At 56.6% G+C, this 20,380-nt stretch overlaps 1 protein-coding gene across 1 annotated transcript in view; it reads left to right on the plus strand.

Annotated features, from left to right (window-relative positions):
* LOC116954710 (uncharacterized) overlaps nucleotides 1–19,608 on the plus strand; it is a 58,458-nt gene extending 38,850 nt beyond the window's left edge. The window contains exons 30-53 of the mRNA XM_032975417.2: nucleotides 39–92; nucleotides 808–852; nucleotides 1,536–1,634; nucleotides 2,336–2,443; nucleotides 3,214–3,267; nucleotides 4,036–4,089; nucleotides 4,986–5,039; nucleotides 5,642–5,695; nucleotides 6,255–6,362; nucleotides 6,962–7,015; nucleotides 7,498–7,551; nucleotides 8,043–8,204; nucleotides 9,568–9,675; nucleotides 10,176–10,283; nucleotides 11,324–11,377; nucleotides 11,965–12,072; nucleotides 12,873–12,926; nucleotides 13,566–13,673; nucleotides 14,495–14,548; nucleotides 15,292–15,399; nucleotides 15,898–16,186; nucleotides 16,787–16,974; nucleotides 17,446–17,685; nucleotides 18,332–19,608. Of these exons, the coding sequence (XP_032831308.1) occupies nucleotides 39–92; nucleotides 808–852; nucleotides 1,536–1,634; nucleotides 2,336–2,443; nucleotides 3,214–3,267; nucleotides 4,036–4,089; nucleotides 4,986–5,039; nucleotides 5,642–5,695; nucleotides 6,255–6,362; nucleotides 6,962–7,015; nucleotides 7,498–7,551; nucleotides 8,043–8,204; nucleotides 9,568–9,675; nucleotides 10,176–10,283; nucleotides 11,324–11,377; nucleotides 11,965–12,072; nucleotides 12,873–12,926; nucleotides 13,566–13,673; nucleotides 14,495–14,548; nucleotides 15,292–15,399; nucleotides 15,898–16,186; nucleotides 16,787–16,974; nucleotides 17,446–17,685; nucleotides 18,332–18,478 (2,466 nt within the window). The 3' untranslated portion in view covers nucleotides 18,479–19,608. The remainder of the gene's footprint in view (nucleotides 1–38; nucleotides 93–807; nucleotides 853–1,535; nucleotides 1,635–2,335; nucleotides 2,444–3,213; nucleotides 3,268–4,035; nucleotides 4,090–4,985; nucleotides 5,040–5,641; nucleotides 5,696–6,254; nucleotides 6,363–6,961; nucleotides 7,016–7,497; nucleotides 7,552–8,042; nucleotides 8,205–9,567; nucleotides 9,676–10,175; nucleotides 10,284–11,323; nucleotides 11,378–11,964; nucleotides 12,073–12,872; nucleotides 12,927–13,565; nucleotides 13,674–14,494; nucleotides 14,549–15,291; nucleotides 15,400–15,897; nucleotides 16,187–16,786; nucleotides 16,975–17,445; nucleotides 17,686–18,331) is intronic.
* Nucleotides 19,609–20,380: the final 772 nt, after the last annotated feature.

Genomic DNA, 20,380 nt, shown 5'->3' on the forward strand with positions numbered 1-20,380 from the left:
CGGAGTGGCGCAACCGCCTCCCCCCCGTCCCCCCACAGGGCCTGCCCGGACCCTCAGGGGCGGCTGGAGAGCTGGGTCGCGCCGGCAGCATGGTGAGTGAGTGAGAGAGTCACGTGACCACTGCACGAAGGGATCTTGACGAGAGGGAGGCCCGTTTTGAAAGGGCCGATCGTAACCTCGAGCACGGTGATGTCGCAGGGTCCTTTGGCGTAGCCGTGCGCCTCGTGTGTGCGTGCGCACGTGGCCGCTGTCGGGAGCGAGAGCGAGTCGTATCGCAGTTGACGACAAAGAGAGGGATCCGCGCAGTGCAGCCAAAGGAAAACAATGCAGGGGCACTGCCCAAAACTTTTTATATTGTTATTTATTGATGGACGCCCCCGCAAGTCTTTGATAACGGCGTCATTTACCGGCACCCAGCGCGAGTCGAATCGCGCTGGTTTGACGAGGTGCACATCCCGGCCCATCCGCGTGTGCACAACACCGCCTTTCCCACACCTCCGACGGGCACGGTTGGCCACGTGCGGTGCGAAAGAAGTTCAACATACACACTACGTGTAAATGCTAGGCTGCTCGCTGAAATGCAGTTGTGAAACAAATCCTGAAATTGCTACGATTAGAATCGGGCCCACGCAAGTAACGTATAAACGTTGCGTAGTTCGCGGGCTGTTATTGAGATCGAGCGCAGCTTGAGCCAGGCTGCCGAAGGCTGTGAACGTATGACGACGACAATGATGTCGATGGGGGTGAACGTTGCTGGATTTTTACGCTGGCGGTCGTGAACGTTTACCTTGATTTTATCCTCCACAGGGAAGTCCTGGTGACAGGGGTGGTCCTGGACCTGCTGGTGCCCGGGTAAGCGCCACAGTAGAAATTCACGCGGGATTTTGCCGTCGCGGATCGTCACGTCTCGCCGGCATCAGGGGGGTTGTCGTCCGCGTGGTTCCAGGATTCACGTGACAATTATCTTGTTCGTGACAAACGAAACTCGACCATGTCCGTCCGGTGCTCGCCGAGCGGCATTGGCTTCCGGTTGCCGAACGAATACATGATAAGGTCGCGCTCATTGCACACAAAGTGCCAGCCACAAATGAACCACGATTACCTTGCTGATGTCCTCGAGGAGCATGAACCATCATCACGCGAACTCCGGTCATCCTCACAGCAGCTTTTGGCTAACCATTGAACAAGGACGGTGGTCACCGCATCGCGCGATTTCAGATGCACTTCTGTGGCCGTCTGGAACGCTCATCCGATATTTGGAAGCCACTGGAGCGATGCACTTTTAAATCATCTGGATTTAAAACTCATTTATTTAGAAGTGCGTTTTGTGTTCAGTTTGTTGTACTTCTCCTGAACTTCCGATTAGCACGGTTGAATACGTGAAAGTGCAAAAGAAGTTCAACATAAATACATACGTCCGGTACTCTCTCTCCACCGTGGAATACACGAACGGCCCGGAGTGCAGAAATGATCACTTACAGACGTGTATATTTTCTTGTTGTGCTCATGGCCGGTGTTGTGTTTGTGTGGGACAGGGAGAGGCTGGAATCCCCGGAGAGCGTGGAGCCCCAGGCCCCGCTGGCGCCGCAGGCCCCAGAGGAGAGGCTGGACCTGCGGGGACGGACGGAGCAAAGGTACAGACAGACGCCACCGGTGTCCACTCTCAGTCACTCGCCCCACACGGCACCGGGGTGCCATGGGACAGACGTGCCGTGTCCACTCACCCATGCGCCGTTTGCTAAAGGAGTCATGCCCACCATTCACTCACCCATGTGGCATGGAATTAAGAGGCCATTTTATCTTTCCCCACTGTTCACTCACCCATGCAGCAGGAAACTAAAGGGACGGCCTTGGCGTAGTTTAAATGAATCTATCCACAGCTACCCGGATGATAATAGTATATCGAAAGTATGATCGTGTCGAGTACGCACGCTCGTCCGTCAGTGTCGTAATCTCATCGTCAATGGCATTGTTTAATTTGGAAAGGTTGGCCTGCCGAACGCGGTGTCTGCCGACTGCATCGTCGATAATAAGGACGCTTGCATCGGTGTGTGAGCGTGCGAGCCCGTGCTTGCGTGCGTCGAAAAGGCATGCCCTGCAAGAACGCTTTAAGAGACCCAAAGACATCCCAAGTGATGCTCGAGTTTATGATCATCAGGCTCTGAGTCCCATGCTCTGTTTGTGTTTTGCGTGCATGGGGGTTGTCACGTTCCGCTAAACGTGGACGGGATGGCAAGTGTCAATCGCGTCTTCCATATCCGGTGAACGGCTCCCGGCTATGGTCCGGGCCAGTGGTGTTGGCAGCTTGTGACCGACAGCTTCCTTGTGCCGGCAGGGTGAGGTTGGCCCTGCAGGCCCAGCCGGAGGAGCTGGCAGCCCGGGCATGATGGGACTCCCTGGAGACCGAGGGTCGGGTGGAACTCCCGGAGAGAAAGGAGAAAAGGTCGGTGTGAACACAGAAAACTAACTGGACAGATCAACAGCGGTTAATGTGGCAATTGAAACGAAATATAGGTTTGGGTAGAACAGGGTTAGTGTGGAGGGTTAGGCCGAGGAAACGTGGGAGGGATGAGTGAGGGAGACTCCGTGGCACGGCCCAGGAAGAAGTAACCGGGGCCCAGCGCTAACAACAACCACCACAACAACCGCCACCACAACAACAACCACCACAACCACGACAACAACCACCGCAAAAATAGGAACGGCAGAGAACTCCACAGGAGACAACCGGGGAACAGCCAGGGCAACATCAAAACTATTGAATAATTTCCTTCAATCCAATCAAAGCTTACCTGAGGGTGAAAGGATTTTGTGACAATATGGTGGGGGTGGTGGAGGGTTTGCCAATATGTGAAGCAGTTCCCGTATTTATTGGAAATCATTTGTTGGGGTGAAAGCAAAACCGGTTAGTTGTGTTTCTATTCTCTCCGTCCGCCACGAGTGTATTGGTACCCTGGCAACGAAGTTGTCGTTACTCGTCAATTTGGCAGTGTTGCTAGTTTCGGCCTAATCAAGGCTTGTTGGCCAACACATCACTTCATGCTTTGCTTAATTCCTGAACGTGTTCATAATTTATTGCATGTTGTTTTTGTTGCTTGAGACTCGTTGAAACAATTGTTGTGAATGCAATGTTAATGGAATTGACGTTGAGTGCTTTGGTTGCATTGAAAGGAGTGGTTTTTGCAACGATTTGTTTTTGTGTTTCGTTGGCAGGGTGATGGTGGCCCAGCAGGAAGTTCAGGCAACCCTGGGAGGGATGGCCCTCGTGTGAGTCATCGCCCAAACACCATCACGTGACTGATCGCAGCCTTGTGATTTGTCCGTACAGGTCACACGCCTTCACCGGATTATTAGCAAATCAGGTGGCTCCGTGGCACACTTGAATATCCCAATACCTCGTGTAATATACAAATAGATACATATTAATATACACATTCTTTACTTTTTAAGTGTGTTTCTCAAACGTGGACTCGTGACAACAGATAGTTACACGAGTCGATTCTCTCGCATGTTAAAACACAATCAACATATCTTGGTGGCGAGATGTTAACTGCCTCGCCTGGTATACAGCAGGTCGTGGATTCGATCCCGACTCTGATGCCTGTATTTTTGGAGTTTGCATGTTCGCCCCGTTGTTTAGAATCAACACGGCATTTAGAGTATTTGGCTGCTATAAATTTCCACATGCTGATGACGAGCCACTTCGATGAGCTATCATTCGTAGCAAGGTCGCTTCTGAAAAAGAGCTACATAGGTCAGTGGGCCTAACCTGGTAAAATAAAAAGTTTAATTTATTGCTTTAGTTTAAATATATACACACACACACACATATATATGCACACACATATATATATTTCAAGAAATTTAGATTGTAAGGTGTAAATATCGCGTAAGGTCTTGTACCAACCTTGAAGTGATGGCCCTTAAGTCACCGCTGAGCTGAATTGACATTTGCACCGTGTAGCGAGTGAGATGCTCGCTAAACAACACCGCTGTCACTGTCCTGATGTTGTGTCGGTGTTTGTTCATCAACAGGGTCCAGATGGTCCCGTTGGTCCTCCAGGTCCCCTGGGTCCCGGTGGAGAGAGAGTAAGAATTATCCTATTCTGTTCCAAACACACGCACCCACTCCGCATTTCAACACACGCGATACTGGCAAAAATTGTCCCAATTTTCGTTAATCTCAAGCTATTAATACTTTGATACTTGCATTGCCTTTGTACTGTTCGCCTCTTGGCGTTCTCTGGTCGTCTAACGCTGGGGGTGAGACGAGGCCGTGAAAAAGGCTGTCTTTGGTGTAGCCGTGCAATGCGTGACGATGCAGCCCAAACTATGGACCATATAGTAAACCTGTAGAGCCACATAGAGATACATAGATACCCATGGACATACGCAGATACCCACAGAGACATATAGGGACCAATATAGATCCATAGCGAAACATTAAAGACAAGCCACGACAGTGCAACTGTGGCCATGCAACCCAAACTACGGACCGCAAAGTAAAACCACTGTGGCCTGTGCTCCTTCAACGGAGGAGGAGAAGGAACGGCGACACGACACGAACCCTCTCTCCTCTGCTGAAGCCCTCTCGTCCTGGCCAGCAGCAGCAGTAGCAGACGTCCACATTGGCATCGGGCCCCCTGAACAGATGACCGCTGGCCATCGTGCGCGACAATCGAAAGGGAACGGGGAAATCCCTCTCCGACGCGCGCCGCCACGCGTCGTTCGGCAACGACGTCCGACGGTCGCGCTGCGCGCGCCGGACCTTCTTGAGGGCAGGCCACGACGACTGCCCGGCGCAAGCCCCAAATAAACATCGGAGCGCTGAGCCCCCCCCCCGCCCCCTACCCAGCTCGGGTGACGTCGGAGAGACGCGCGACGACGCGCGGCTCTCGTCGGGTTATTGACGCCGCGCCCCTGTTGTTGATGTCGATGTTGTTGTTGTTGTCTCTCTCCCCCTCTCTCTCTCCCCTCCCCGGCAGGGTGAAGCTGGTCCCGCCGGCCCATCTGGGCCCGCAGGTCTCCAGGGACCCCCTGTGAGTAGACGGCGCTGCACCGGCACGCCCCACCGGCACACCCCACCACGCGCGCCACAACGGTGGCAGCGCGATGCGGCGTCGCGCTGCGTCTGATTGACAAATACACAACTACATAGTCAAATACACACCACCGATAGACAAATTATGATGAGTGGCGGACTATACGGATGAGCGGATTAATCTGTGGGTGAGCGGGTGAATCTGTGGATAACTCTGTGAATGAGTGGGTGAATCTGTGGGTGAGCGGGTGAATCTGTGGGTGACTGCGAATGAGTGGGTGAATCTGTGGGTGAGCGGGTGAATCTGTGGGTGCCTGTGAATGAGTGGGTGAATCTGTGAGTGACTGTGAATGAGTGGGTGAATCTGTGGGTGAGGTGGGGAATCTGTGGATGACTCTGTGAATGAGTGAGCGAATATTTGCATTAAGAGGGTAACCCCAGGTGCGGGGCTGACTGTAGATGAGTGGGTAAATCTCTGGATTAATTGAGTGACTCTTTGGGTGGGTGGGCGACTTTGTGGATAGGTGAGTGACCCTGTGGATTAGTGGATGACGGTCGTGGGTGACTCTATGTCTGGCTGACTGGTGTCTTACCTGGCAGGGTGAGCGTGGATCGAACGGTGCTTCTGGTGCTCCTGGCTTCCCCGGACCCCCTGTGAGTACCTCTTTGTTTGAGCCACTCCTACAAAATAAGAGTCCCACCGAAAAGATGACTTGATTTTTCCTTTGCTTTCTTCGATGCGTGATGAATAATTCACGTCAGTGCGGTGAATGATCCTTGGCTATTCGAGAGTCAACCGAGGCAACGAGACTCATTTGCTGGAGTATTTCGCAAATACTAATTAAAGCTTCGCTGCCACGTCAACATGGCCCGAGCTCCACAGGTTAGGCAACCTTCACGGTCAACATGCCACAACAACATTTAATGTTGTTTTGAAGGTAACTGTCTATAGTTTTTACAAACCATGGCTTTTATTTTTTTTTTACGGAATACTTCATTAGTTTGACACGCACAATAAATGGAACGCACCGTCACCACCGTCCCAGCGTGGAGAAAAAAACAAAGCCAGCTAGTGCGAGTACACCCGGTACCGTCCGGCACCGGGCGACTCGCTATGCCCCATCGACAAGGCCCTTGCCCCTGTGGTGCTGCCCTGTGGTGCTGCCCTCTGACGTTGACGCTGATGCTGCTGTTGCTCCGTGTCGCTTCCCAGGGTAGCGATGGGCAGCCCGGCGCCCGTGGCGAGCGTGGTGAGGCTGGCGGCAAGGGTGAGGGTGGCTCTGCAGGTCCTCCCGGCCCCTATGGCCCTGCTGGACCCCCGGTGAGTCGTCGCTGCCCTTCGTCATTCCCGCGCACCTACAGATAAACACAAAGATCCCCACCCCCGCCCCCTTTCAGTACAGCCTCGGCAGACTGTTTGGGCAAGTGCTATGCGCGAGCACAACAACAAGAAGAACAGCCGCCATTCGCCACTAAGTGGCGGTGACGTCACCACGGCGCTTGTGCCAGGCTAGGTGCACTTTGAGGCTACCACGTGAAGTGTCGAAGGCTCGCTGACAGGAGGTCACGGGACTGACCCAGCAGGTGCCATGGGTTGACTAAGGCGACTGGTAGATGCGCCGCCTGCGCTCCCTACTGTACCCAATTGCTGCATTTTAGCCGTCCGGCGCTCTGCTCGTTGTGGTAAGCGTCGTTCCTCTGCACTCCGTTGTTGTTGGAGGGAGACCGCCCAGTAGCGTCCTTAACGAGCCTCCTCCATAGCCTCCTCCATGAGCGAGCGCACACACACACGCACGCACGCACGCGCACACACGCTCGTTCCGTTCCCGTGCGTTGCACGTGTCCTAGCGTGTCCGAACGTGGCGCGAGGTCAGAATTTGCGCTCATGCGTCCGTGTGTATTTTTTTTTCTCTTCGCCAGGGCCCTGCTGGTCTGGTCGGTGGAAAGGGAGGGCTTGGACCCGCCGGCCCAGCCGTAAGTTCGAGGTCGTTGTCGCCGTGTCTTTTTTTCTTCGTCGCGCTACGCGTCCGTGCCCGCGGCACACAGAGGGCCACAAGAACAAATGTCGGGGCACCCCACGGTGCCGTGGGCTCGATCGGGGGTGAGGGTGGGAGAGCCAGCCGCGGTTGTTGAACGGACGTCGGGGGGTGACGCACGGACGTCGCCCAGCCAGGGGGAAAGGCCTAAAGAGCCAGGCTGGAGTTGACGTAGAAAAGAGCGCCGTTTGACGAGTGACTCGTCGCCCGACCTGATGATGGCGGGGGAACGGCGCGGAGCGATGGCGATGGGCCCCCCCTACAATCGGGATGGTTGGGAGGTTTTTGTTACTCTCCGGCCGTGTGCCCGATGCCGCGGGCGGCCGGGCGGGAGGGTTGCCGTGGTGGTGTCGGCTGCGGCGTCCGCGACTGTCGCGCCTGACGCCGGCGTTTGACTAAAACTTCTTCCCGTTTCTGCAGGGCCCCGTTGGATTCCCCGGTGCTTCTGGAGCCCCTGGTGGATCAGGACCCGCTGTGAGTGTCTCCACGCACGCGCTCTCTGTTGTTGCTGTGTTCACTTTGTCTGTCTGCGTTCTATATACGCATTGCCGGAAAGGGTAATTAAAACCTATTCTCATTTTTCATACTTACTGGCAAAAAAAAGGTCCCACGCTTTTACACCACTGCTAGTGCAGTGTCACGTCAGGCGATGGTGACGGTGATAATGACGCTGCCGCTGCTGCCGCTGCTGCTGCTGCACCACACCGGTCCCCCGTGGGAAGCTGCGAGTGCCCGACCGCTAGAGAAAGCGCTGATGGTGCAGCCACTGCCATCGCATTCCAGTTTCTAAACTAATCCACCAGCAACATACACACACACACACCGCACCTCCGATTAGCATGGCTGGCTACTTACGGTGCGAAAGAAGTTCAACGTACACACAAACGCTCGACAGCACCTCTGACCGCCACCCCCCCTCCCCCCCCCCCTCTCTCTCTCCCCCTTCCCTCCCATAACGCCTTCAGGGCCTCACCGGACCCCCCGGCGGGCCTGGCCCAGCCGGCAAGTCCGGACCCCGCGGCCCACGCGGAGACAGCGGCCCCACCGGACGTGACGGCTCCACCGGACCCGGCGGGCCCCCGGGCCCACCGGGCGAGCGTGGACCCGCCGGAGCAACCGGCTCCAGCGTGAGTGGTGGAGGCGGTGTGGCACAAGCACCGAACGCGGCACTGCAAGCAGGCAGCCGGCGGCGATAAGACGGCGCTTGCAACGCGGCGCCATCTCGACGCAAACGATTATAGCGGCGTGAATGTGCGCAGCGAGGCGCCCTTTTGTCAATCCGCTGCTGGATGAGGGCCCCCCACCACCCACTCCCACGCAGTCGAGGTCATTTCACCATACTTCACCGCCCTGGCCGGGGCGCGTTAGTGGGGGCGGGGAGCACATATATATGGGGGCATGGAGGTACAGCACAACAGCTGAATGTCTGCTGCCAACAGCATAGTCCCGCCACCCGTAACACCTGTAATCCATGGTGGTCGCCCATCCAGGCGCTATCGAGGCTCAATCTAGGCTTAGCTTCCCAGACCGAAAGGCCACCTGGCAGTGTGGGAATTACACAACATGCAGGAATGCCAACACGGCATGTTGCAACGTAGTGCTCGGGCAATAGAACAACGGTGCAAAGCAAAGCAATGAGGCGACAAAACAGCGACGTGTATCGCAGGTGTGCAGACAATGCGACGGAGTTCAATGTGACGTGCCGCAACGCGTTGCTGTGCGCGACAGCACGTGGCGACGTCTGGCACGTGGAGAACCAGCCGCGAGCGAGCGAGCGAGCGAGCGAGCGACAGACGTGAATCCCAGCGCAAACGTTTGAAAAAAGGGGGCTGGGACCCCCTTCATATTTGGCGAAAACCTAAGAGTATGAAACTCTAATTGATCCGTAGCAGAGGTGTTTTTGAGTTAGATCGCGCAGCTATTAATGTGTCGTTAAACCCGCCACCACCCGACACAGCCAATTAGTGAAGGTTTGTCACGTAAACAGAACGTGCTGAGTCGTCACTAGTACAGCACCACCGGTTGTGTGTTGGAGCGTAAACCCACTACGACATTTACAATTGGCACAGTGATGCACTCCGCGACGTTTAACCAGTAATTAGAACCAGCATCATCAGGCGGGACAGCCAGAGTTGTGTGTCGGGTGGTGGCGGGTTTAATGACACATTCACATTTACGCGATGTAACCCTAAAAAAAAAACTCTTATGGATAATATTGTTTGCGAAAGTCCCACTACTACTACTACGTGTTAAACAAAACCTAATTGAGTCCACGCTTTATTTTCAATCGGAATAACGTGGAAATAAATATTTCCGCACACGATGGCGCTTTAACTCACGGGGCAAAGCCACCCGAAACGCTTTGCCCCCGTGATGGCGCGCTCCGGTCCCGTGTGCCGCTCGCCGAATGGCGGCACTTGCCCCAGCGTTCCGTCGAGGCCTACGCACGCACGGGTGACCTTTGCCTTTGTTTTCTCCGCTTGCTCCCAGGGCCCCGTCGGCCCCCCTGGACCCGCCGGATTGTCTGGCGGTGGCGGAATGCTGGGAGTGCCCGGGACTCGCGGAGAGAGGGGAGGACCTGGAGGACCTGGCCCATCTGTAAGGAAACGACCTTACGTCCTCCCGTTACACAAAGCTCCTTGCCTGCTCCGTCATGTTCACTCCTCCGTGACACAATGCTCCTTGCCTGCTGTGTTGACGTAAAGCTACATACGTTTTTGATGTGTCCATCTGTGAGCCCCCTGTTACAATTTCATTGTGAAGGGCACTTGACTGAATAGTTGTTGCCCTCACTGACGATGCCGTGCTGCACACTTCTCTCGCCTTTCTGTCTCACGTCATCTCTCGGTCGATTCCCTTTTCCTCTTCTGCCGGGACTGCTCCTGTGATCCTTGGGCAAGTGACGCGAACACATCGATCGACCGACGAGAATCGATTCCCGACGTGCTCAAGCAAATTGCTCACGCTCTAGGCACGCAAACGACGTGCCGGCGATCCATTTCGGCCGACGCGAGACGACTTGGAGACTTCTCCCAACTTCATCCTCATCATCCCCCGCTCTCTTCTCCCCACCCCCCCACTCCACCCCCCGTCCCCAGGGAGCCATTGGCAGGGATGGTGCTGCTGGCCCCGCTGGCGAGAGGGGACCCGACGGGCCCTCAGGCCCCGCTGGTGCCCCCGGACCCGCCGGTGACGCCGGCCGTGAAGTGAGAATCGAGATGCACACTCTCCACTCGGGGCCGGGCGGCGAGATGTTAGCTACCTCGCCCGGTGTACAGGAGGTCGTGGGTTCGATCCCCGACCCTGACGCCTGCTGTACATTTGGAGTTTGCGTGTCTGTCTCCCCGTGGTCGCGTGGATTTTTCTCCGGGTCCTCCGTTTATTTTTTTCCCCTCCGCATTTAGAATGAACGTCACACGTTCACAGTATTTGGCTGCTGCTGTAGATTTACACGCGATAAGCCACTTCGTTGAGCTTCCATTTGTGGCCAGGTCGCTTCTGAAAAATAGCTACATAGCTCAGTGGGCCTAGCCTGGTAAAATAAAAAAATGATTTAGTACTTAAATAATGGCCGTGTCAGGGACGCTGAGCCGGCACAGCTGAATCCCTGGGGTTTCGGTTGATCCCCGGTTAAACCGGTAAATGCCGGCTTCAAAAGCACGGTGAGTCGATGTGCTCAGTCGGCCATCGATGGCTGCGCAAAGAGGCCACGTGGCCACGTCGTCTCTGTCGCCACATTTCAGCCGAGTTTGCAGCCCCAGGGGTGAAACGTCGCCCGGAATTTGTGCTCGCGAATCCCAAAGCACTGAGGATGAATTTTTTTTTTTTACCAAGACTCTGCGAAGTTACGGAAAGTTCGGTAAAAACACCCTCTGATTATACTTTCTAATGCGGGGCATTTATTTTAGGAGACCAAAACGTCGTCCTGGAATCGAGCATATCCCCTTATCAAAACGACACCCGTTTGCCATGACAACCGATCGTCAGTTCTGTGCCTCGCCTTGACGTTGGCTGAATGTCGCGGGTGCCCAGCCTGTGGTCCACGTGCTGCCCCCGTGCTGCCCGTGTGCTGCCCCCGTGCTGCCCCCGTGCTGCCCGCGTGCTGCCCGCGTGCTGCCCGCGTGCTGCCCCCGTGCTGCCCCCGTGCTGCCCCCGTGCTGCCCCCGTGCTGCCCGCGGCACATTGCTCGTTGTCGATTGCGAGAAGCAGCCTTTGACCTGTAGCGTGCGTGCTGTTGCATTGTCAGGGCAACGCCGGTTCTGATGGAGCCCCAGGCCGTGATGGATACGCAGGGGCCAAGGTAACGAATTCTCTGCGCGGCTGTGATGCACGTGCGCCACTTTGACGTGCGCGTGCGTGTGTGTGTTACTGTGCTGTATGTGCGGTGATCTCCGCGTGCCGCTGTGCTGTGTGTACGGTGATGTGTGTACTGTGATGTCTGTGCGTGTGTCACTGTGACGTGTGTCACTACGACGTGTGTCACTACGACGTGTGTCACTGTTACTTGTGTGTCACTACGACGTGTGTGTCACTACGACGTGTGTGTCACTACGACGTGTGTGTCACTACGACGTGTGTCACTACGACGTGTGTCACTATGACGTGTGTCACTGTGACGTGTGTCACTATGACGTGTGTCACTACGACGTGTGTGTCACTATGACGTGTGTCACTATGACGTGTGTCACTACGACGTGTGTGTTACTATGACGTGTGTCACTACGACGTGTGTGTCACTATGACGTGTGTGTCACTACGACGTGTGTGTCACTACGACGTGTGTCACTGTTACTTGCGTGTCACCGCGACGCTCCGCGCGGGTCGTTGCTGTCCGCGGTGCCGCCGCCACCGCTGACCTCACTGCTGCGCTGCTTTCCGTCGTCTCAGGGAGAGAGCGGTGACGTCGGCCTTGCCGGTGCCGCAGGAGCGTCGGGCCTGATGGGAGCGCCGGGACCCAGCGGACCCGCTGGCAGCACGGGCAACCGCGGAGAATCCGTAAGAACACCCACGAACGGCCTGCGCCCGCGTACAGCAAAGCGCGCTCGCCAAAATCCGAGAGCGCACCTTCCGATTCGCGCCGTTGGCCACGCGCGGCGCGGAGGGCCTTCGGCGCAGCAAGTCGCGAAGCACGCGACGGAGGCAGACGCAGCGGCGTTGGTAGCGGGACTCAGAAGATTTTTTATTGAGGCCGGAGGAATCCCGTGAGCTATGAAGCTCTTTTTTTATCGCAGACGCCCGCTGCCACCTCGCCAGGAAGTCAAGTGTCGCGGAGTGCGTCCCCGCGTCAGAATCGGAGTCTTTAGTTCTCCTGGAGGGAATCCGTTGAGCTATGAAGCTCTTTTTTTATCGCAGACGCCCGGTGGCGCCACGACGCAGCTCGGGCATTGCGTCGTTCGAGCCCAACTAAGGCACCTTCATAGGATTCTAAGAGCTCAGCAGTACTGCCTGAGGCTCGCACAGCCAGCGTGAGGCATCATTGGGATTCTAACAAATCAATTTCATCGCCTGAGGACCACTGAGCCAGACTAACGCCCCTTTATGATGACGATGATGATTATTTTGCAGCTATAAATAATGATAATCCACTTTGTTGAGCTGTCACGTGTGTGCCAGGTCGCTCTTGAACATTAAGTTAATACCTCAGTGGGCTTAGGATGAGGATGGTTTCTTTTATTTTGCACTCCCAATCGTATTTATTGCATCGTTTCTTGTTGTAACGTTCTTATCCCGTGCCTCCAACTGGACATTCTGTGACGGAAGCGCTCTAAACCGTGTGCCCCTCTCTCTCTGTGCAGGGTCCCGGAGGACCAAGTGGCCCCGCTGGCCCTGCTGGGCCCCGAGGCCCCGCGGTAAGTGAACCCCCGCCCCACACTTTTGTGTCTCTGAGGTCCGGGGGATGGGGGCGGTGGGGGGCGGTGGGGGGGCGGTGGTGGTGGGGGGGGTGGCTCGAGGGTAAAATGGGAGACGGATTTCACCCTCTATCCGGTTTTGCAGGACGTGGTAGATTTTCATCGTCGTTGTAATTATCGTGGTCGTCCACCATCGTCGTCGTCGCTTCATTTCATCAACGAAGTTCATCGCCGCGATTGTCTCCCAGCAGTCGCTGCGCCAAAGAGAGCGACGACTCGCAAGCGCAATCCCACGTCCCGGTCGGGGGCCGATCTTCCCCACCCCACCCCCGCCTCTCCGCGGTCGATTAAAACGAGACGCGGTTTTGTAGTCGCTGATTTCGCGGCGGTCATCCGAAAGGAGGGACTCCCCGCGGCTGCCGTAGGAGCGCGGTGACATTCACCGCCGCCGCCGCCGGCAGCCAGAGACGGCTGCCGCCCTGACGTCCGCTTCGAGGGACGCGCCGGCGCGCTTGCAACGGGAGTGCCTCCCGGTAGAGGCCCGCGGACTCGGCGTCGCGAGACGCAGGCGGCCCCCGCCGGTGGTGGGGCGACGGGGCTGAGTGACGGGGGCGTTGGGGTGTCACCGTCTCCCTCCAGGGTCCCTCTGGCGGCAAGGGAGGCAAGGGAGAGGCTGGTGGCGCTGGAGCGGGCGGAGAGAAGGGATTCCGTGGAGATCCCGGTCCCCAGGGGATGCCCGGCGGAATGGTAAGTCCACCCGGCCGGCTCATTCGCACGCGCACCCACCCAAACACCGAGCTGGCAATTGCCCAAACTCTGCAGTCCTATATATATATGAAGATGCTTTTAAAACGATTTTAATTATGTACCTTGAACTTCTTACGCACCGTACGTAGCCAACCGTGCTAATCGAAGTTGCGAGGGAAGGATAACAAACCAAATAGATTTAAGATACCAGAGGCACCCGGAGAAAACCCACGTGTGCGAGGGGGAAACACTCTATCCCATGCAACTGGAAGAGATGGAGATTCGTCTGCAATTTTCTGTGCCGCCTTCTCCTGGCGAGCCAGGGTACGGCACCTCCTCCACAGCTACGGGAACGAAGTTTCACGACAATTCCTTGCGGCGACGCACCAACCCTCGCTGCTGCCTCCAGAGCGCTGGATTACAGGCACCAGCCACGTGCAGCGGCGTGTAGCCGCCACCGCCACCTTCACCGCCCGTCATGTGAAGCACAAACTGTCCCTTAACGACTGCCGTGTATGTCCATTGACGCGAAAGTCCAAATCAGCGCCTTCGCTCAGGGTAGCTCGACACAGTCTACAGAACGGTGACAGAAGACGCTGACTCAGATGGCCGTGGGATCGAGGAACGAGTGAGCAGAGAATGCCGGGGGTACTAAAGGGCGTGGGGGGGGGGGGGGGCGCAAAGGAGTGGAGGGAAGAGGAGGAGAATGGGCAGTGGGGTGAGAGGTGAGGATATGAGAGAGGAACGGCGGGGGAGGTTAAGGAGACCGAGGCAATTGATCCAAGCGTCGGCTGATGAGTTGCCCTGGTTGTCCGTTGCAGGGTCGCCCTGGAGAGAATGGTGGTTCTGGAGCTGCTGGTCCAACCGGTCCAAGGGTGAGTGCAGCTCCACCCCCGCCTCCTCGTCAGTCCACTCGTGGTCTCTGAGTGCACGTGGACTGTGCACGTGTGGACCGTGCGTGTGTGTGTGTGCGCGCGCGTGCAGAGGCGTGTGTGTGCTCGTGTGGAGTTGCGTGCGTCTTGTTACCGTGGGGAGCGGTGGTGCAGCGGTTAGCGCTAGGCTGCGCTACGAATCCGGCGAGCCGAGTTCGATTGCCGCTCACGGCCAACACCCATTGACGATTATCTGAACCGGTCCTGGGCGTCCTCTAGGTCGACTCTGCCTGAATTGGGTACCGAGTGCTATGTTTAAAAAAAACATAGCTACTAGGGAGACAAAGGCGGCCGGGCGTGGTGTTAGCCACTCACCCCCTCGTGTGCCGTGCCGGCCTTCATAGGTGCTCGCTAACAGCACTTGTCCCAACAGTCTGATTAGGCTATACGGGGGATCTTTGTCTCTGCCTGAGCAGAGTGGTAGTTTGGTGGTTAGCACACGCTACGACCGCGTCGACCCACTCATTGGACGCGAATATCTAAAAAACTGTTGCTGGGCCTCCCCTAGGTCGACTTAGCCTCTTTTTAAAACCAATTGGGGTGTGTTGAACATCAGGACTGTGCCGGTAACAGCACTTGCTCAAACAGTCTATCAAAGGCTATCCGGGGGATGTACGTCTTTGTCTGTGTGTACCCTGTGCGCGTCTGCGCGCTGTCTAACCGTGTGTGCGTGTGCGCGTGTACAGGGCATCCCGGGTTCCCAGGGTCCCGCCGGTCGTGACGGACACGCCGGAAACGCCGGCACCGCCGGTGGCACCGGTCCCCGTGGCCCCTCTGGAAGCAGCGGCCCTGCTGTACGCACCGCACAACACACGCACGCACACGCACGCACACTCACGCACGCGCACACTCGCACGCATACACACGCACGGCCCAACAACCGCGACACCCGCAATTCGGCGCTTGTGCCAGGCTACGTGCACTTTAAGGCCACGTGAAGTGTCGAACACGGGACAGACCCAGCTTGCCATGGGTCGACTGGCACGCGCGCACACTCACACACACCCACTGCTGCCGCTGCGTACTCGCCACCGCAGCAACCACAGCACCCGCCGTTCGCCACTGAGTGGCGGTGACGTCACCACGACCCTCGTGCCAGGCTGTGTGCACCAACTCACATCCTACGTAAACGCACGCGTACACGCACACGGGCAAGCAAGCTCCCGGGGCGACGCGGAGCGAGGCGTCCGGCACGTCCGCGCCCAGTTGTGAGGGCCGCGGCGGCGTCGGCGCCGCGGCCGCCGCTCGAACTTCGACGTCACCGATTTCCCCCCTCGTGTCCCGCTGCGCAGGGGCCCGCCGGACCTCCAGGCCCACCCGGTCCCCCCGGCCCCTCGGGAGGCGGCGGCGGGTACTTCTACGAGTCGGTGCAGGCCGAGGTGGAGAAGGGGCCCGACCCGCTGCGCTTCTACCGCGGCGACGAGGCCGTGCAGGAGAAGGCCGTGCAAGCACAGGAGATGGAGGCGTCGCTCAAGACGATCAGCGGCAAGGTGGACCTCCTGCAGGCGCCCGACGGCAGCCGGGAGAGGCCCGCGCGCACCTGCCGCGACCTGCACCTCACCCACCCCGACCTCAAGAGCGGTGAGTTGATCTCCGTTGAGTCTCTGTTTTTTAACGCTCGAATTGTTAGAATTATCTCTCTTTTTTTTTGTAGCAGGTAAGGTAAGGAAGGGCCTCGCTGAGCGACGTGTAGCTCTTTGTTCAGAAGCGACCTGGCTATCACAAATTGATGGCCCAACGAAGTGGCTCGTCACCATCTCTAAACGCGTGATGTTCATTCTCAACGTGGAGGGAACAACCGGATATACAGGTGTCAGCGTCGGGTTTGAACCCACGACCTCCTGCCTAGCAGGCGAAGGAATTAACATCTTTCCCAGCCACCCGAGTTCGATTCCCGCTCATGGCCAACACCAGCGACGATTATCTGAACCCGTCCTGGGCTTCCCCTAGGTCGACTCAGCCTCAAAATGTGTAGCTGGTGCGACGTGTAAACATCGCCGCTCGGGAGACAAAGGCGGCCGGGCGTGGTGCTGGCCACCCACCCCCTCGTGTGCCACAGTGCCGGTAGCACTTCACCGGTTGCTGCTCGCCGACAGCACTTGCCCCAACAGTCTGTTGAGGCTACACGGGGGCTGGGCGAGGGGTGCATCTTCGTCTTTTCCTGCTTGCTTGCGCGCGCAGGCAACTACTGGGTGGACCCGAACAAGGGCAGCCCCATCGACGCCATGGAGGTGTGGTGCAACATGGAGAGGGGACACACCTGCGTGGCGGCCAACCCCAAGTCGGCCGCCCGCAAGGGCTGGCACAGCGCCCAGGGCAAGGAGCAGAAGCACATCTGGTTCGGGGAGAACGTCCAGGGCGGCTTCAAGGTGACGACAGAGCGAGCGCACTCACGTCGGGACAACGTTGGCCGTCGCCGTCGCCATTTGCCTGAGCGTCGTCGCGATCGTTTGCGTCGTCCGTCGTTATCTCCGTCGCCATTAATCAGCCGTCGTTTATTGCCAACGGACACTCGGCCGTTTGGCATTGAAGACAAAGGCTGCCCCGTTCCCACGCTGGCAAAATGTTAAGTTTTTATCAGATTTTTGGGCAAAAACGTGCCAACCTTCGTTGGGGTGGGGAGGGGGTGGGGGGGGGGGCAGGGCGGGAGGAGGGTGAGGGTCGGTGTTTGAAATCGCCAAAGTGCTGCCGGTCCGGTGGTTCCGTCGCGCAAGGATCCCGGGACCGTCGCCGCCCGGCCGAACGACGCCGCCGCTAACAGAGCCTCTCTCTCCCCCCCCAACCCTGCCCACCACACCCCCCCCCTTAACCACCACCGCGTACCGGCGCCCCCCGTCCAGTTCACCTACGGCGACGACTCCCTCCCAGCCAACACGGCGGCCGTGCAGATCACCTTCCTGCGCCTGCTGTCCCGCGAGGCGTCGCAGAAGCTCACCTACCACTGCCGCAACAGCGTGGCCGTGTCCGACGAGCGGGGCGACTTCGGCAAGGCCCTGCTGCTGCAGGGCTCCAGCGAGGTGGAGATCCGTGCCCAAGGGAACTCTCGCTTCACCTACAGCGTCCTGCAGGACGGCTGCAAGGTGAGCTGGTGCCACTACCACCCCCCCCCCCCGCCTCCACCCGCTCCGCCCCCCCCCCCCTCCCGCCAGCCAACCGACTCGGCCGCGGCCCTTGACCGTCGGTGCTCGTGGCCGGCGAGATTGAACTATCTCAAAACTAGTTTTAAAAGATATGTTGTTTATTTGACCAGGAAAGGCCCACTCAGCTACGTAACTCTTTTTCAGAAGCGGCCTGGCTATCGCAAATGAAAGGTCAACAAGGGTGGCTTATCGTCACGTGGAAATTAATAGTAGCAGCCAAATACTGTGAATCCACGTTGATTCTAAATGTGGATGGGAAAAACCGGAGGAGCCGGAGAAAAATCCAAATATACAGCAGCAGGCTTCAGGGTCAGCATTGAACCCACGACCTTCCGTATACCAGGCGAGGTAGTTAACATCTCGCCAACGCGATGATTATAGAGACAAATATACAGCTTCTTGGTTCTTTCGGTAAAGTCACGGAGAATGGGGATAAAATAATAATAAAAATAAAATATAAAATAAAAATTCTCAGCCAGCCATCCCCGGGGGGGGTGGAAGGATCTCTCTGGGATCTTGACGATGGCGACGACGGCGACGACGATGATGACGATGACGACGATGGTTACTGTTTTGTCTTTTACAGAGCCATACGGGTCAATGGGGAAAAGCCGAAATTGAGTACAAGTCACAGAAGACTTCTCGTCTGCCCATACTGGATATTGCGCCAATGGACATTGGAGGGCCTGAGCAGGAGTTTGGCATTGATATTGGCCCCGTCTGCTTCTTCTAAATGGACACCACCTCCAGTCTTTTTTTCCCCCCCTAACTCTTGGACTGCTGCACTGAAAAGTTTGAAAAAAATGTGTACTTAAATCATCCACCTGCTTATCTTTTGAAAAGGCAAGGCAATGAAACAACGCGGTCAAAGAGTTTGCTACCCTTTCCACCCTGATCCCTTAACGGAGTCGTGTCTTTGATTTGTCACGAGCGGGGACGTCCCAAAGAGGTGCGTTCGGTTAAGGCCCCCGACGGGAAAGAGTTCGGCTCCTTCTCACGCGGGAGCCTATCCGCGGCGCCCTCGTATCAACGCGATGTCGCCCGCTGTGTTGATGTCAGTTTCGACGTAAGAAGTTGGTAGTAGGTTTTTTTTTTGTTAGACCAAAGGATCTCCGGTAGGAGCTACCTCAGGCCCCCCGACACAAACACACACGCGTGAACACGTCAATGCAGGGGTGAAAAGGCACTCCGGGTGCTGAAAATATTGACGCTTTTCCTCATGGTGCTATATATCATCAAACGTTTTTTCGGTAGTCGACAAAGAGAGCATTTTAAACATTTATTGGCACTTTTTTTTCTCGAACCACGGTGGGATGTTTCTGCGAGTAACCTCCCCGTGGAGATATTCGTATAAATCCCTCTCATCGCCCCACACCCCCCCACCGCCGCCATCAAGATTCACGTGGCCCGCCCCTCCAAAGATGCAAAATGTAGGCAGATGGATGATGGATCCAGATCGAATTTTATCTTTGTCAAATTCAAAAGGTACATCAACAACAACAAAAACCAAGACACATGATTAAAAGGAAAACACACTGCAGTGAGTAGTATTTGGCTGTAAATTACTCAAATTTAGGGACAATCATCAATTTTTTATATATAATAACCCCACTTTTTTTTGCAAGCGGTACCTAAAATCGTGTCGCCCCAATGCACCTCACCATCACCACCCCCCCCCCCCCCCCCGACTCTCTCCATCATGTCCCGGCTACAACTGAACACTCTCCCAAGCCTCGTAAGCCGAGGGTTGTTTTGTTTAGAATACAGTCTTGCCCCCCACCGCCCCCCTTTTACGTGTGTGTTACTTGTGTTGAAACAGTCGTTGAACTAAATAAAAAAACAAACCGAAATACACAGTGCAAACGGTGTGTGCTGCGTCGTTCACGTGCTTGCTCGTCTCTCGATGATGTGTGTGTGAGTGTGTGTATGTGTGTATGTGTGTGTGAGTGTGGGGAGCGGTAGTGTAGCAGTTAGCGCGCTGCACTACGAACCTGGCGAACCGGGTTCGATTCCCGCTCACGGCAAACAACCGGTGACGATTGTCTAAACCGGTCATGAGCCTCCCCTAGGGCGACTCGGCCTCAAATTAGTACCTGGTGCGGTGTGCAAACATCGCCACTGGGGAGACAAAGACGGCCGGGCATTGTGTTGGCCACCCACCCCCTCGTGTGCCGTGCCGGCCTAACAGCACTTGCCCCTACAGTTGGTTAAGGCAATATGGGGGATCTTTGTCTATCTTTGTGTGGGGAGCGGCGGTGTAGCGGTTAGCGCACTGCGCTACGAACCCAGCCACCCGGGTTCGATTCCCGCTCACGGCCAACGCCGGTGACGATTATCTGAGCCTCCTCTAGGTTGACTCAGCCTCAAATGAGTACCTGGTGCGGGGTGTAAACATCGCCACTGGGGAGACAAAGGCGGCCGGGGGTTGTGCTGGCCACCCACCCTCTCGTCTGCCGTGCTGACCTTCATAGGTGCTCGCTAACAGCACTTGCCCCAACAGTCTGTTGAGGCTATACGGGGGATATTTATATGTTTTGGTGCAGAGGGACGACGCTCACAAACAACGAGCGGCGGGGGGCTAACGCACAGCAAGTTGGCACAGTAGGGGGCACAGGTGGTGGTGCATAAGCCACAG

Source organism: Petromyzon marinus, chromosome 56 (assembly GCF_048934315.1).
Source record: "Petromyzon marinus isolate PM22_M1 ecotype Great Lakes invasive population chromosome 56, UKy_Petmar_22M1.pri1.0, whole genome shotgun sequence".
Classification (NCBI taxonomy): Eukaryota; Metazoa; Chordata; class Hyperoartia; order Petromyzontiformes; family Petromyzontidae; genus Petromyzon; species Petromyzon marinus.